A 17235-nucleotide genomic window follows, 5' to 3' on the forward strand; every position below is an offset into this window, starting at 1 on the left:
GAATTAAAATGCAACATATGCAAAGGGACATGCTGAGTAGAGTAAAAAGAGAGAGAATACCCGATTTCGGCGAAAGCAGAATTAAAACTCCGTTATTCAAGGCAAAAATCCAACATATTTCAGCCGAGATCATATTGGATTAGCAAAATATATACAAAAGGAACAAAAGGGTTTTTAAGAAATTTTATCTACTGGATTATATACAAAAATTCACCATACACTAACAATCTAAAGAGTTGAGGATCAACCCAAAAGACAAAGTGTAAAGGTTTCAACAGCTTCACACAATAATAATATGGTAGGCATGCAAGTGAAGCTGTGAAACAAAATGAGCTACCCCCAAACCTGGATTTTACAGAAGATATAATTTTGAAAACAAAATCGCGCAGTTTCGGGGGTTCATCATGCAAAAGGTCTAGCTCAAAGTGAACTGTGCTAGGGACGGGCAAACATGCAATTTCCAACTGTGGTTCCTCAAATGTATTATACTTAGAAGCAAAATAGTCCAAGAGGACTTGGGAAGCACACAGTTCCAAACCTAGATTAGGGACTCTCAGAAAAGTCGGTTTGACAATATGGGTACAAGCCAAATCTAGGTTGGGTGGAAGGCCATCAGATTGTGACTTATGTAGGATGATAGGCACATCATTATTAATCAAATCAAAATCTCCTAAATCATCTACACATGTCACATCATGCTCACAATCATCAATCAAATTAGCAAGTTCACACTCAGAATCATCAACATCATCAACAGATTCGTTCTCATGCATCGGCAAATCAGGAGAAATATCACAATGTGACCTAGGTAGAGAATCAGACACATCAAATATATTTTCATGCATATTAGTGTCTACAGAAGATTCAACTATTCCTATGTCATGCTCATCTTCACAGAATAATTGTACGAATCCCATGTCAATATCAAAATCATATGAATTACAATGAGTATTAGAAAGAACAACATGCATGACGGTCGAGGGCGAGAAGCCATATGTTATTGAACCAACAGGTTCCACAATATTTTCATGTTCTTCTAACATATCATCATAATCATCATAATCATCATCATGGTAGCATGCATATTGGTCCTCATTAAAAGTGGTGGTGTCGTTAGTCGATTCATGTTCCTCTAAATTAGGTTCATATTCAACATCATTTACATGAATGGGACTAGACACTTCATTAGGGACAACATACATTTCCTCATGAATTTCCTCCTTTTGTAGGTGAAGCAAAATCTGATCTAAATATGCCTGAATTCGTGATGTAGATCTATCGAAGTTTTGTTCACTGAGTCTGAAAGCTTCTGTGGTGGAGTCTAAATTCATGGGAGTACAAAATTCTTCATGTTCAAATTGTGGTGATTGGTACATGTGTGCATGGTCATTAGGGTTTATAAAAGATTGATCGCAACCCTCAAAGGATTGATTATGTTCCCAATGAATATCATTCTCACAATTTATGGGCATTTCATACCTTGGATTTTCTCTAGATTGCCTAAAATTATGCAAAATATGACAATTCTCAACAGGGTGGTCTAAACTACCACATGCGGGACATGCATAGATTTCAGGTTGCCTAAGAAAATTAGATGTGACAGATTCCTCATGTGATTGCATTTCTAAAGCTGCGATTCGAGCTTCTAATTGATCCTCAAGAGATGATTGTGTGAGTGAGGTATTAGCAAAATATTCATTTTCACGTTGTGGCGAATGATGCATGTGTGAATAGTCATTAGGGTTCATGTATTGAGGCTCGGGACTTTGAAAATGTCCATAATAATTCCTATGACTATTGACATCATGGTCTATGGGAGGTTCATAACGTGAAGTATGTCCACACGCAAGTTCTCTAAGGGATTTGTTGTATTCCCCAACTATAGACCAAGATCTAGACATGATTGGGCTCAAAAGCTAAGTAACTATGTTACAAAGCCCAAAATTTGGTTTTAATGGGTTTGGATTTTTGGGAAAAAATTGGTTTTGGTGGGATAAAAAAAAAAATTTGGTTGTTAATGTGGGAGCAAAATAAAATTTGGTTTTAAAATCTGGGAGCAAGTAAAAACTTTTTTTTTTTTTTTTTGAAATTTTCAATTTTTTTGGAATTTTTCAATTTTTTTCAAAAAGAAGAAGGAGTTCGTATTCAATTATGGCAAATTATCATGGTATCTACTCTATACCCCTCTGCTTCCTAGTGATGAACTAAAACATGGTAAACAGAAAGAGTAATTGAAATTGAAACTGAAATTAAAATTAAATCTACTCAGACCCAAATTGGGGGTTAACTTGGCTAGCCCAAGAACACCCCTCACATGTTCTACAAACCCCAGTATTTATACCCTAAATTAGGGTTCATCCAAAATTCCCCAAAAATCAAAAAGATGAAATTAGGTTTTCTATTTTACCTAACTCGTTTGGTCTTGTCGAACCCATGTGTCTTCTGCTGCTCTTCTTTCATTCTCTCCATGCGCATGTGATGAATCATAGCCATCTACCTTGTTTTCCCATATCAAAACCCTAGCAGTGGGTAGGGTTTGTGCTATGGGCTAACTAGGGTGATGGGTACGTTTCTAGGGTGAAGTAGGGTGGTTGTTGGAGCTGGTGGAAGTGGTGACGTATGGTGGAGAAGGTGGTGGTGTACGGTGGCGGACATGGTGTTCGGTGGAGAAGGTGGTACGGGCAGAGAGGAAGAAAGAGAAGGAGAAGTGAAAATGATTAGGGTTTCTTCATTTTTTTGGGTTATATATCCTAGGGTTGTTTCGTTGTGAGGCGGGTTCATCGAGTTTTGGTGTCTAGCGATACTAAGCCGTGGGATGTGAAGATGGTAGATTGATCCAACGGTGGGATGGGACAGAGCAAGTAACGACCGTTAGATGTATAATACATCAAAATTAACGGTGTAAGATGGAGTTAGGTGTTGTAGTGTTAGATAGGAGCTGCAGACTTCGATGAACGATGATGAAGCGACCGTAGGATGCTGAGATGATCCAATCTAACGGCTGAGAATGGAGGCGGGTTATGGATTTGGGTTTTGGTTTGGGAAATAAGTTGGGCTTGGGATAATTCTGAGCCCATTTCTTCTTTAAGAACAATTTCTTCCTCTTGAAGCCCACTTCTAGCCTTTTGGTCTTATGCACAACATTCTTCGCGGCTTCCTTGCGTAATTCCTCCCGGCTTTTCACCACTTTTCTGCTCTTTTTCGCTCCGCAAGTCATCCAGACTTTATTTATTACCTAAAAATGCAAAATTAAGTAAGAAAAATATTTATTCTTGAAAACAAAGAAAATACAGAATATGGGATAAAATGTAGAATTAATGCACAAAAGATGAGTTAAATGCCAAGAAAAATATATAGAAATATGCACTTTTTAGGACTCATCACATACCCAACACCAAGCCACTACCATCAACTCTGCTCAACACAAACTCAGTTCAAACTTACATCCACTGGAACCTCAACAATATAAACACTAACAACATTACCACTTCTGCATATTCAAACAATCACTATATCCATATTAACCAACTCAGATGTACATGTTCAACAACACCAACAATTCTCTGTAATTCAAACAACAACCAAACTCCACTTCATACCCAACTCAGGCCTTAGCTCAAAGGGTATATTAATTATATGTCCCTACTTTTAATTCCCTACAAATATATCCTTATGCAACAATAAATATGTCCCTCCTTTTTTAATAACCTTATCCATTTAATATTAGATTACCTTAATACCCTCGCCCATATAATATTTTTTCTTCATTTCAGAATGGAACAAATTTCATCCACTACCACTTCACCACCACCACTAGCATCACCACAACCACCAATAATCTTCATCACCCTCACTGGTTCACAAGAAACCCTAAAACCTTCACAATTCCTTTATCTAACTAATCTGAGTTCTACACTTCAATTCACCTCTCAATTCACCACACCCAGCCTTCAATTTATTCTTATTTAACTCCAAATTGAATCTTCATTCGATATTCAGAACCCTCGTTCTTAACTTGGGCAAGAACATGAAATCCTAACTCTCTGATTCTACCACCAACATAACCTCAATATTTTAATTAAACATCAACCCATGTGTTCTTCATCTATCCATAGCTCTAAATCTTTCTAAATCTTCAAAACAATAATCAAACCTGTGTGGGTAAAATACCCGACGGCCACGTGTCGACATCCCAAGGGTTGAATATATGATGAGATGATGAAGTTGAAGCACCGAATTATTCGTTGAGAGAAGGATTTGTCTCAGTCGAGGCAACTGCACAAACGCCACATGAATGACGCGTGTGTATAAAGGTCTAATCTGCTCAGACGGTCAAGTCTAAAAAGCAAGACCGCATTTAATGAAGGATAAGAACAGGACTTTGGTAGTTGGGCATCGTGACAGAAGACTCAGACGATCTATACCACGACCCAGAGGTGATGAAGCACGAGGTTCTCCACAGAAGGGAAGCACGATCCAAGGGAGAGCGAGATAACTCAGAGGGAGAACCAAGTATGCCATCATGAGGGACGGTATAGAGCGAGTCCGAGGGAACCAGGACGAAGGATGACAACTCACCCAAATCGGATGATCAAGCGACCACGAGTTTATTATATCTATAAATACCAGTCCATGTATCAGGAGATGGACAACTTATGTAATCATAGATGGTCTTTCTACAGAGAATTCCTGAGAGAGATTTAGATAGAGAGAAAGTGAGAAATCTAGAAGAGATCTCTAACACTTTCAAGGGTAAGACCTTATAATCAATAAGAAAACATCTTCTTCTCTGTGGACGTAGGTCTTCATGGCCGAGCCATGTTATATGCTTGTGTCAATCTTTACATTTCATGCTATTTACATCTTGTTCATGATGAATCTTGTATGTTTAAGTAGTTTTTAGTCTTTAATCTTACTTGGGTGTAGTAGTCAGAAAATATGTGGCTACATTTTGGCGCTAGAAACAGGGAGGTATAAAGATCTAATCTACCTCCCTAATAACATCTCTATATTGTTTTCATAATCTTTGTAAGAGAAGTGTTTTCACACTACAAAGTAGATTTCTGTTGAGATTAATGAGTAGAGGTCGGACTCAAAAATGATCTTCACGATCTAAGAAGTCTAGAAGAATCTCAAGATCAACATATCTACGTTTTTTCACTATTTTTCTTTAAGATTTCTTTTTATTTTCAAGATTTTTAGAATCTTCCTCAAGTAGCTCAGGAGAGTTGTAGATCGGAGTAAATATGAAGTTTTAAACACTTCGGTACTCAAACGATCTCCTCTATGAAAGTGCTGGGAAGAGATGCTAGTCAGTAAGCTACATAAGGAAGAAATCACCTTATGAGAGTTGAAAAAGACGAACTTTTCATGATATTCTTCATCAAACTCACCAAATCTTGGAATCTCCTTCTTAAGAATTTGAATTTAAGTCAAGGGGAGGAATTAATGAGTATATAATCAGTCATCAAACTCAAAATTTTGTTTGAAATCATAAGTTAAAAGATGATGATATATATTTCCTAGAATGGGAAAACGTACTCAATCGTCATAATTAGATTCTTTCCCTATAGGGGTATGGCGTGTTGAAGGAGATATTTCCTCGAAAAGAGGGGACTGAAAAAATACCTTTTCTCCATCATCAACACCTCATCCAAACATGGATGTTTTGACATTTTCACATGTCTCCAAAATCTACTGCAAAGTCTTCTTGTATTAAATTATCCAGTCTGAAGTATGACTTAGTAATTGCATGTGACCTGCAAATATAGGGTCCACTTTTCTAAAAGAAAAGACAAATTAAGTATTATTGCGTATGTTGCAGGGAAGGCAATGGTAACGCGACGATCTACTCGTGCGAGCCAAGGAGAAAATGGTGGAGCCCAAACAGAAGGACTCGACGATATAGAGCCAGGCGAGCCTCTGATCCCAGGCGAGGGACAACCCGATGACCAATATCGGAAGGACTAACTGATAATTATAGCTCCGAAGGCGAGGGAAACCCCTTCGAGAAGCGTGATGATATTCGTCTTACTCAACCAGGAGGGAGGAGCTGCTTGCCGATACAAGCAGCAAATGGTGAGGTCAAGAAGAACAACCCTTCAGACCTCGTCGATGCTAATGCTGCAATTGAAGCCATCCTGAGAACCCAAGAGGCACATGATAAGAGAATGATGAACTTAGAAAGGCGCAATAGAAAGCTGGAACGGAGAAACCGCGGGCTAAAACGCAAAGTAACAAAGAAGGTACCACTCACCACCATTGAAGAAGTCCCGGAGGAGGAAAACCCTTTCGAGCATCTGCAAGACGACGAACGAATTAACATCCCTGACACCTCGAACGAGGAAACAACGGATCGATTTCCTAAGGGAAGTATAGGTGTGCCTGACCACGAGGGTAGCCTATCCGATGGGTCATCAGATGTTGATCCCAAATACAAACGAAACAAGAATCGAATCGACGAAGTAAACATTGACTACGAGACCGAGAATATCGCAGCCACAAACCCAAAGCGAGGGGAGAACTCGAGGTCAACTCGCTCTAAGATTGTGTCATGCGTTGAACAATCGGACGAGGACTCAGGGCGATCAAGGCATCGCCCCCATGAACCATCTTTCTCGCCCAAGAGAGCTCTGGGAAGGAGAAAGAAGGCCGGAACTAGGCGATATGAGGACGAACTCCAAGCCCGAGTCAACCGACTCGAGGCAATGGATAGAGAAGCTACAGGGAAGCAGGAGAACAAGAATTTGGCAGTGGTCATGCAAGAAGCAGGACAATCTCCCTTATTTGAAAATCTATTAAGATTGCCATTCCCAAGGAAGTGCTCCCTACCGGTGTTACACCCCCGTTCACAGGAGTAGGAGATGCAATTGAGCACCTTAAGACTTATCGTATGACACTGACCCAATGGGACCACTATGATGTGGTGTTGTGTAAATTTTTCCCGGCTAGTCTAAGAGATGAAGCCTTGTTATGGTACAATAATCTACCCAAAGGCTCAGTCAAGTCGTTTGCTCATCTATTCGAGCTGTTTTTGGAAACACATATTCATAACAATCGAATCTGACCAGAAGTTGATGCGCTGTTTCAAATATCTAGAGGACCGAACGAGTCGCTTCGTTCCCTAGTGACACGATGGAGAAAACTCTGTGCTGAGATCGGAAAGGTCCCTAAAGACTATGCGATCTTAGGTTTCAAGAATAGTCTTAGAAAGACAGACCCTCTTTTGGTCCGCATGTATGAAGCCATGCCAAAAAGCTTGAGAACATTAAGAGAAATCCAAGAGGACTACATAGCCTTGGAGGAACTCCAGGATGGAACTTATGATAAGGTGCAAGAGGAACTAGTAGAGGAGCAAACGTGGTAGAACCACAAAACCCACCAGTGCCAGCCCAAGGAGCAGGGCGATCCAACAATGGGTCAACCCAGTTCGACAAGCATCGGACTGGAGGATGGAAAGGAAGAGACCAGGCCCAACAGAAGAAGGGTAAGTTCATTGACCCAGTTTATACAAAATTGAATACCCCCATATCCGAGATACTCAAGAAGATCGACGAACATCATAAAATCACTTATCCATGGAATAGAGGTCAACAACCAGAACGAACTAAAAATAGGACTGACTTCTGTGAATTTCACCAATTTCACAGCCACACGACAGACTCGTGTAGGGACTTAAAAAAGGCATTGCAAGATATGATTAATGAGGGAAAACTCCAAGAATACATTGCACAACCAACATCCCCACCCACCGCGGGGGCACCCGTACATCGTTTGGAGATCCCTCGTGAGGCACGGTATTTAGGCTGCAATACCATTTCACACTCGGCGATAACCACCCCTGTACGAGAGGGAAATATTACCGGAAGAATTCACAAACGAAACTTCAAAGGTGATGAAGTTTTCAGTGTAACCATAGAACCCCCAATTGAAGATTGGGTGAGGGTACCCATCAGCTTTTCAGCCTCGGAAGCACCAGAAGGAGGACAAAACCATAACGACCCACTAGTGGTCACGATGTCCATCGCACTCCCCGAACACGAGGGCGAGGAAGCGAAGACTAAAACACTACCCTGGGCAATACCCAAAATTTTGATCGATGGTGGTAGTTCTGTCGAAATCTTATTCTTTGAAACATTCAAACAAATGGGCTTCAAAGACGAGTGCCTCATACCCTCGACTTACAACATATTTGGCTTCAACGGGTCATCAACCCTTCCAAGAGGAGAAATAACATTAGAAATACAGGTTGGAAGAATCCTTACCTTAACCACTTTCTGTGTGGTAGATGTCTTGTCACCCTACACAGCCATTGTCGGACGACCCTGGTTCCATGGAATCAAAGGAGTGGCCTCAACTTACCATCAAAGTCTAAGATTTCCTACGCCTGATGGAGTGGCAATAATTATTGGAGACTTGGGCGAAGCAGAGTATTGCTACAAGATGGACGTCCAAAACGGCGAGAATAAAGTAAATTCTTCAAAGACACAAGCGAGGAGGGCTAAAAGTATTGATAACTCGATTGAAGCCCATGACTACATTGCAATAAGCGATGCACCAAAACGCTTGTCTGACGCCTCAACCTCATGCAAAGCAATCATAGAACCTCCCCAATGAGGGAGAAATCGAACCTCGTCCTCATAACAAGGTCGGAGGCACACCTAAGAAAAGTCATGGAGAGTATCACACAGGAATCAACCTGGAACGGAGAATGTTGTTCCACAACCAACAAGCAACTTTTAAGGAGTTAACCCAGCCAAGATCACAACACATCCTGCTACAGCCACCATCATTTGGAAACAACAAGCCATTAACAGGACCCATGGGAACCTCTTCCCAAAAATTGGCTATTGATTGGATTATAGACGCTGCGTCCACGGGCGCCTTACTATCCTTATTGGACAGTTACTCGGGTTACAACCCTTGCCTTGCACAAAGATGTCCACCTCATCCGGGCACAACATACACAAGGGGAGAGCACACCCTCTCCAAAGTCCTCAGCGATACATTAAGTCCTTGGTCATCCGTCAAGATGGCACAAATGTTGCCAAGACCAATTAGGCTCTTAAGCAAGCTTACCTCACAAAGTAGGATGGAAGGAAAGCCCAAAATGCTGCTTCAAACTAATGAGAAGCATTAACGCAATTATAGCTTATCTCTCATTAAGTATAATATACAACCCATGAAGGTTGATATCCAGAAGTCAGGGCTTCGAACCCCTCATTGTAAGCAGGTCATGCGACCTTCCTCGAAATGTACTAAGGGCTCACACCCTCTTTTGAAATTAATAAAACTACTCCTTTTGTGTATTATTCGTTTACATTGTGTAGATTTAAATTCTTATCATCGCATGTGTTTACTTTTTATGATTTATATATGCATATAGGATAGTTGCATCATACTTGCATTTCCAACAAACACACAAATACACTCAACAACCATGGCATGGTGCTGGCCACACCTCCCATTCTACAACAAAACAGTGCGGGTAAAATCACCCCAAGTTACCTTACACGGACAACAGACCTAAGGTAACGTCGTCCCGATCATGATATTGAACGATAATCTGATATGACAGGAGATACCCAGATTTAACAACTTTATCTTACACCACAGTAAGTATTGATCAACCAAAGGTATCGCCCTTGACAATATGCTCCAACAACAAGCTCAAGGAACAAGTGCTCCTACAATTGGTACTAAACAAAATATACAAGGCTAAACGAAAGTTGCTACAATCCTAGTCTAATACCATAAGATATAGCATGTCTAATAAAGGAATTGATCACTCCTTGGATATGTTACCTGAGGTTGGACCAACAATGTACAATCGAAACTCTTTCACAGCCAAATCATGATAAGAATATCATACGATTAAAACGAAGGTGGTCGCCAAACGACACTGTAAAAAAGCAATTAGTAACAATATCAAAAATGCCTCCCACATACGAGGACTTACCACAAAATAACAACAAAGTCATGCCTCCCACAACTGAGGACTTTCCAGTAAAGACGAAAATGTTTCCACAAAGGTGCATATGAACCTACAAGACTTATGTTCAACAAGAGAAACTAGGAAAAAGAGGCTAAAATGAGCAAGCTTAAGTCTGTTCACCATCAGAAGCCCCTTGATCGTCGTCCCCTTCATCCTCGACGTCAGTGACAATCTGCAAAGGCTCGGACTCGACAACTGGGGGAGGGACCACGATGTTCGCAGCAGCAGCAGCGGCGGCTCGTTGACGCTCTCGAAGGACAACAACCTTACAAGCTTTTGTCATCATCTCCTTATACTCGGCATGAAGGTTATTCAACTTCTCATTCTTCTCCACTTGGGAAACAACTAATTCTTCCTCATGACTTTTAACCAACTCATTAAGCTCCTGATCAGGGCCCCGCCTAGCCGCCCTCTCTTCCCCCAATTGACGCTCCAACTCAGCCTTTTGCTTACAAACCTCTGCAAGAGCAAAGAAAAAAGATTAACTCACTCCAAATTTCATGTCGAAACAATACACAAACTGATGTACAAGTGACCTTCGTTTTCAAGCAAAACGGCGGCTAAATTATGTTCTAATCGAATCTTTTCGGCATCTAGAGCACTAAGCCGGGATTCTACAGGAGTCACGACCATGTCACCATGAGGAAAAGATAGCATATGCCTATCCCGCTCCTTCTCTAGGACAACATAATCCCGCTTAAGCTTTCTCAGTGCTTCCCTATCATCTTCAGCCTATGCTATGATAGGCATACGATCGCATTGCCAATTAATAAGCCCATCTTTCTGCGCTCGGAGCACCTTATTCTCTAAGATTTCTCAAGCAAATCCCGTAATTCCACAGTGCGTCTCCGATGTACCTCAACGTCCTCATGCAACTTCACATTCTCTTGCTCAAAGGAGTCAATCTTACACTGGCGTGCACTGACATCCAGTCTAAGACCACTGCGCTCTCTAGCATGTCTATGACCAACGTTATCTAACTGCTGCTCTCATCGTTTGACCATAACTACCAATACAGGGACTATTTCAGAAGTCTCATCCCTATCAAGTAGGTGCAATATTAAGGATATGAAACGGGTAAATACATTCTAACTCCTTCTTATCCCGACGAAAGGCCGATGCTTCATCCCTCGCTAATGCCAATGCAGTACGAAGTAGTTGAACCTCTTGCTCAGCAGCTTTGGCCTTCCTCATAGCAACACGAGCCTCAGCTAGCATACTAATCCTCAAATTGTTTCTCTAATAATACAACAATACCAGTCAAGACTGGGGCAAAAAAAAAACGACAAATCATACAATGATGCAAAACTGAAACAAGTTAAACACCGCATACCGATAGCACCAGTTGTTGCTGTGCAGACCTATCCAAATACGCCAGAATACGAGATTGCTCGTCATCGCTCAGCTGAGCATACCTATCCGAGTATATGATCTTCATCGACTCGGATCCGCCACTAAACCAGGGCGTAGAAGAAGAAGCACCAGACGGACCCGCTGGAGCAGAAGGAAAACCACTAGCAAAGTTGCTTGGTACACTCGGGGTACCACCACCAACACTCGGAGTCACAATAAGACCATCGCCTACCTCGTCACCAACAACTGCACCCCTGCCATCGATATCCCTCGCCTGGGGCAGAGTTATCTCCGATCCAAAGGAAGCACCAGGATCGGAAGGATCAACCAACAGAGTTTGATCAAGGTCCTCGAAGAATGAATCAGAGACATCCAACATTTCATTCTCACCAAACAAAGCATCCAAATCCACTTCCATGGCATGTTCAATACCAGCAGCATGAGCATTCGATTGCCCAGCACCATCAACTAATCTTCTCCTCTGCCAAACCATACAAATACATTGGCTGCTAAGGCAAAAAACAGGGGCAAGGTATATATATATACGTCAAAAAATCAGGACAAGTATTTTTTACCTTAGCATCCTCACTAGCTCGGGCTGACTGAGACAAACGCCTACGAGGGATAACCCACTTAAGCTCCCAGGGCCAATAGGCAGGCAGATGGGCGTGCATCTCAGAAATACAAGGAAGAACATTACCAAGCTCATCCCAACCATAAATGTAAGGGCCCACAATTCGAATAGGAGCAACATGCCACTTGGGATCATGAGTCTTGCGAATAGTACACTGAGTAGCAACAGGAGGATCCAAATCGGGGAGATACTGAGAATCTCGAGCGCTCTTCCGAGACCTAGAAATCCCAACCCCAAAGTCATCATAAGTATCGGATTGGTGAAACCAGTAGTTCTCCACAAAAGTATCAGAATTATACAGATCCTTCTGATCGGGAGTAAACCGATTCAACTCGTGCTGAGTAACTTTTCCTTGGCTTCGGCGATTACACTCTCGGGAAATCCGATAGAAGTTACCATTGGGCTAATAAACGACTCGTTGGGGTTCAAGCTTACATATCACCTCGTACTGGAAGGGATTCAACGGACAGTACAGAGGAAGACGAAGGCCGGCGTCAAGTTGACCCATTGAGACTATGATCTCATTAGGACCACAAGGGTTCTTCTCGAAGAGATCCTTGGAAAGAACACCAAACTGCCCCTCAGGAGTGGCAAAAGAAATACTCAACCGCTGGAGACGATGCCTAACCCTCGGCGATTCCAAAAACGCTTCATCAGACAGGCCGGAGAAACGCTCAGAACTGGGGTCCCTCATCGGAGCTTTTCCATGACTGATAAGAAAGCAAATGGAAACAAAGAAGTGAGAACAATGGCTAACATGGCAAAGAAAAATCAAATTAAAACAAACATACATCAGCAAGAACTGCCATAAACAGTGGCGGCAAAAGCATCACAGCCGGAGCAAAAGAGGGAGATTACCAGTCAAAATGACTGTAATAACCACATAACCCAAAAAAGGGAAGAAAGCAATGACAAGAATCATTGATACCAACAAAACCGGATGATTACAGACAAAAAGAGATCGACGATAATCATCGGAGAAAACAAAGTAAAAAAAAAAAGAGAAGGGACCATACCGTCTTGAAGAGCGAGATGGGGAGTTCCTCCCATACATTATAAATCTCTTTATAGGAGACAAGCAGTTAAGAAGAAACATCAAGAGACAAAGGAGAGAAAGATGAAAAATCTCTGAACTCTGAAAAGAGATATTAAAAGCGACATTCTCTCCTCCCAATAGATTTTATAAGAAACCAAAGGACCACCAATCGGCGCCTCAAGTAAAACGGGTAAAAGCGCATTAAAAATACAGACGTGGCGTAAACCAGGGACATGGCGGAAAAGTTGCGACGGTTACATAGTTTTCTTCCTTTCATGCCCTCGGCAAGTTGCAAAGAAAAGGAGCAAAATGTGGGGGTAAAATACCCGACGGCCACGTGTCGACATCCCAAGGGGTGAATATATGATGAGATGATGAAGTTGAAGCACCGAATTATTCGTTGAGAGAAGGATTTGTCTCAGTCGAGGCAACTGCACAAACGCCACATGAATGACGCGTGTGTATAAAGGTCTAACCTGCTCATACGGTCAAGTCTAAAAAACAATACCGCATTTAATGAAGGATAAGAACAGGACTTGGGTAGTTGGGCGTCGTGACAGAAGACTCGAACGATTTATACCACGACCCAGGGGTGATGAAGCACGAGGTTCTCCACAGAAGGGAAGCACGATCCAAGGGAGAGCGAGATAACTCGAAGGGAGAACTAAGTATGCCATCACGAGCGATGGTATAGAGCGAGTCTGAGGGATCCAGGACGAAGGATGACAACTCACCCAACTCGGACAATCAAGCGACCACGAGTTTATTCTATCTATAAATACCAGTCCATATATCAGGAGATGGACCTTATGTAATCTTAGATGGTATTTCTACAGAGAATTCCTGAGAGAGATTTAGATAGAGAGAAAGTGAGAAATCTAGAAGAGATCTGTAACACTTTCAAGGGTAAGACCTTATAATCAATAAGAAAACATCTTCTTCTCTGTGGACGTAGGTCTTCATGGCCGAACCACGTTATATGCTTGTGTCAATCTTTACATTTCATGTTATTTACATCTTGTTCATGACGAATCTTGTATGTTTAAGTAGTTTTTAGTCTTTAATCTTACTTGGGTGTAGTAGTCACTTAATTCCATCCTCAATTCTTGATGCTTCTATGAAATTTTAGAATCAAACTCTAATTTATCTTCTTTGCTTCCAATACACAGAACCCCTTTAATCACTTAATTCCATCCTCAATTATTTAAATCTTCAATCGATTCCCTATCTCAGAAACCCAAAATCCACTACAGTAACATCATCTTCTTCTTCTCCCGAAACTAAATCATCTTCAGTATAATCACAAGCTTCGTCGATTCATCAGGTTACAAAACTTTCATGAATCAAACACACAAATATCGCTTAATCTTCTTGACTTGAGATCGACAGAAGAAAAGAATAAAAACATAAGAAAGAAGAAGAGTAGGAAGAAAGAGAAATGAGAATTTTGATTGAGCTTATCTTCTCAATCGGTCCTGATAAGGCTAAGGACAAATGATACAGGTACTCACCCAGATGATATGGGGAGCCCAGATCGGCCGAGTTGCAAAATGACTATTTTGCCATACGAACAAATCTGATGATATCTTCTTTGTTCGATATCCGACTGAGTTGCATAACTTCTCGAGTTCTATCTAAGATACTAGTTTCGTATCTAGATCGTTGTTAGATTAAGTTCTAATAAGTAACGTTCGAATTACACTAATCGAGTTATTATCGGCTAATTCATCACTTGAATGGTCTAATAGTGTTGACGAGCTTGAGGGTCTTTACAAGCACACAAAGAAGATACCCTAAGAGCTTGGCAGTTGAAATCAAAGTAGTGAAAGAACATTGTTTCACACAAAACACACAGAGAAAATTTGAAGAAGAAAATAGATTTAAGACTTATTTTTCTCTTTTTGTTTTTCTCTTATCTTTTTCTTCTACTTTGAAAATGGCTTTATGACTTTCTTTTGTAGAGTACCAAAAATCAGTCAATGATACAAGCGAGACAACACTACACACGAGATGACATAGCTGGAAACAAGAAAATATTCTTTTAAAAAGATGAGAAGCATGCAAAGAAGAAATACACAAGTTATTTATCTCTTCTCATTTTTTTTCTCTTCTTTTTCACTTAAGAAAATATATATTGTACTTGCTTCTGTAGAGTTCAAAATCAGACCATGTTACAAATGAGGAAATATTATAACAAACAAGATATTCTACCTAATTAAACACGAGAAGCATGCGATGAAAGATTTTTGTTACCAAAAACGAGAAGCAATAAAAAAGGATATGATTAACCGCAAAGGTTACGGCAGAAAATATGACAAAATTTGATTAAAAAAATAAGGAAATATGGCAATTAACTAAATGATAACAACCGTATTCGGGCAATTAAAAAATTGATGTTGGTTATTTGAACTACTTGGCTATTAGAGACACTAGTGGCTCTAAAAATTTTGCTACTAGATTAGTTGCATATATATATATATGTGGAGCTGACGTTATCTACTACCACCGCTGGTAGTTCTCTGTCCATATATTTTGTCGAAACAACTAGACAAAAAATTAGTGGCTTGAACGATTAGGCATGTAAAGCAACTACTATAAAGCCCAGCGGTTATATGTTGTTGGCCACTCGATAAACCTCCTGACGCGGACTCTATTATACCACCAGAAAAATATAGTTGTGTTAACTTTTTGGCTAGTAACTTGTCAACTACATAGATTAATAATAGCTTTATCTACTAGGTGACAACTGTCTAGCATAGTAGCTTAAGACGTCACCACCAGCTATTGCACACTTGTTGCTTTAAACATAAAAACACACCCCCTTTCACCACAAAGGATTGGCAACTAACATTAATTGAAGAAAGTTATTGGCAACTAAGGATGGGAATAAGCCTTTGGTCGGTCTTTTTTAGTGTTCCTAAAGTATGAGTGCTATTGTCCCGAACCATGCAGAACAACCGTTAATGCAACTTGCAACGGATTAATCGCTATATGAGATACTGGTTGGAATACTATCAACTTGTCCTAACCATCAACAAGATGGTGGTCAATAAGACGATGCAAGTACATTTGGCATTTTTCTAATTACGAAACTTTTTATAATCCGTCCATCAGAGCGCAGGATGGATTATACCATTAGAGGTTAAAATAGACATATTAAGTCGTTTACCAACTGAATATGTTCTTGATAGAAAATCAGTTTACCGGGTGATTTACTATCAAGAACAAATTCATTTGATACTCGACTTAACTTATCTAATGTAATGTAATCTTATTATAAAATGTTGAAATAACCTATCAAAATTCATCCTTTTAGTTGAAAAAGTTAGAAGAAGTCAAGAAACGATTATTCACAAGATGGCCCATAAATATAGGGCATGCAACGTATCGATTCACCTTTACGATTAACCTACATTCTATGATTGGGTCCCGTAAGCTGTCCTGTATCACCCAAATACAGGACCATTATCCTATGTTCACTATGGTTGGGTCCCACGATCAGTCCTGCATCACCTAAAATGCGGGACCTATGCTATTCCTAGAGTATGAATATTACTGTCATGAGCCATGTATAACACTAAGTTGTACGAATTTTAGCTCCTAGTGTATTGCTTATTCCCTGTTCATTACTTAGACCACCGTAGAAACCAACAAATAACCAAAAATGATAATAAACACTTAGAGCGTCCACAGTGGTGCGAGTATAACCAAAGACCAAAGACTAAAAAAAAAAGATCAAATTTGGGTTTAGTCCGTCATGTGGCGTAGTGGGAAAAGAGTATATTTGGTCGCGCGTTGATAAACATTACGCCTGGGATCAGGCATTGGTAAAGATAACGCCCGAATGGGGCGTTGGTAAAGATAACGCCCGAGTGGGGCGTTGGTATAGTATAGCTTCAGAAAAAAAAAAAAAAAAAAATGGGGCGGAGGTATAAAGCCCGTCCCATGCAAGTTTCAGAAGTTGAAAATGGAGTGGGGCGTTAAGTATATGAACGCCCCATTTCGCGCGTTAAGTTTATGAACGCCCCATCGGGCGTACATTTAACCAACGCGCCGTTTCAGGCGTACATTATATCAACGCCCCTTGTGTAGCGGACATTATATCAACGCCCCATGAATGGCGGAGATTATATCAACGCCCGATGTGTAGCGGAGATTATATCAACGCCCGACTATATTTGGATTTGGTCTTGATCGCAGACCAAATTTGGTCTGGAT

The 17235-nt window shown here is 40.7% G+C and overlaps 1 protein-coding gene across 1 annotated transcript; it reads left to right on the top strand.

Annotated features, from left to right (window-relative positions):
- Nucleotides 1-7451: 7451 nt before the first annotated feature.
- Nucleotides 7452-8616, top strand: LOC113342757. The gene is made up of 2 exons (XM_026587195.1): nt 7452-7486; nt 7650-8616. The coding sequence occupies exons 1-2, from the start codon at nt 7452-7454 to the stop codon at nt 8614-8616; spliced, it is 1002 nt and encodes a 333-aa protein (XP_026442980.1).
- Nucleotides 8617-17235: the final 8619 nt, after the last annotated feature.

This window comes from Papaver somniferum, unplaced genomic scaffold (genome assembly GCF_003573695.1).
Source record: "Papaver somniferum cultivar HN1 unplaced genomic scaffold, ASM357369v1 unplaced-scaffold_47, whole genome shotgun sequence".
NCBI classification, from domain to species: Eukaryota; Viridiplantae; Streptophyta; class Magnoliopsida; order Ranunculales; family Papaveraceae; genus Papaver; species Papaver somniferum.

Bases quoted from the DNA above. Each gene is read 5' to 3' on its own strand.
- LOC113342757 (XM_026587195.1), top strand. From the start codon at position 7,452: ATGGAAAGGAAGAGACCAGGCCCAACAGAAGAAGG. The intron at 7,487-7,649 runs GTAAGTTCATTG...CCAATTTCACAG, and splicing joins CCAGGCCCAACAGAAGAAGG to CCACACGACAGACTCGTGTA.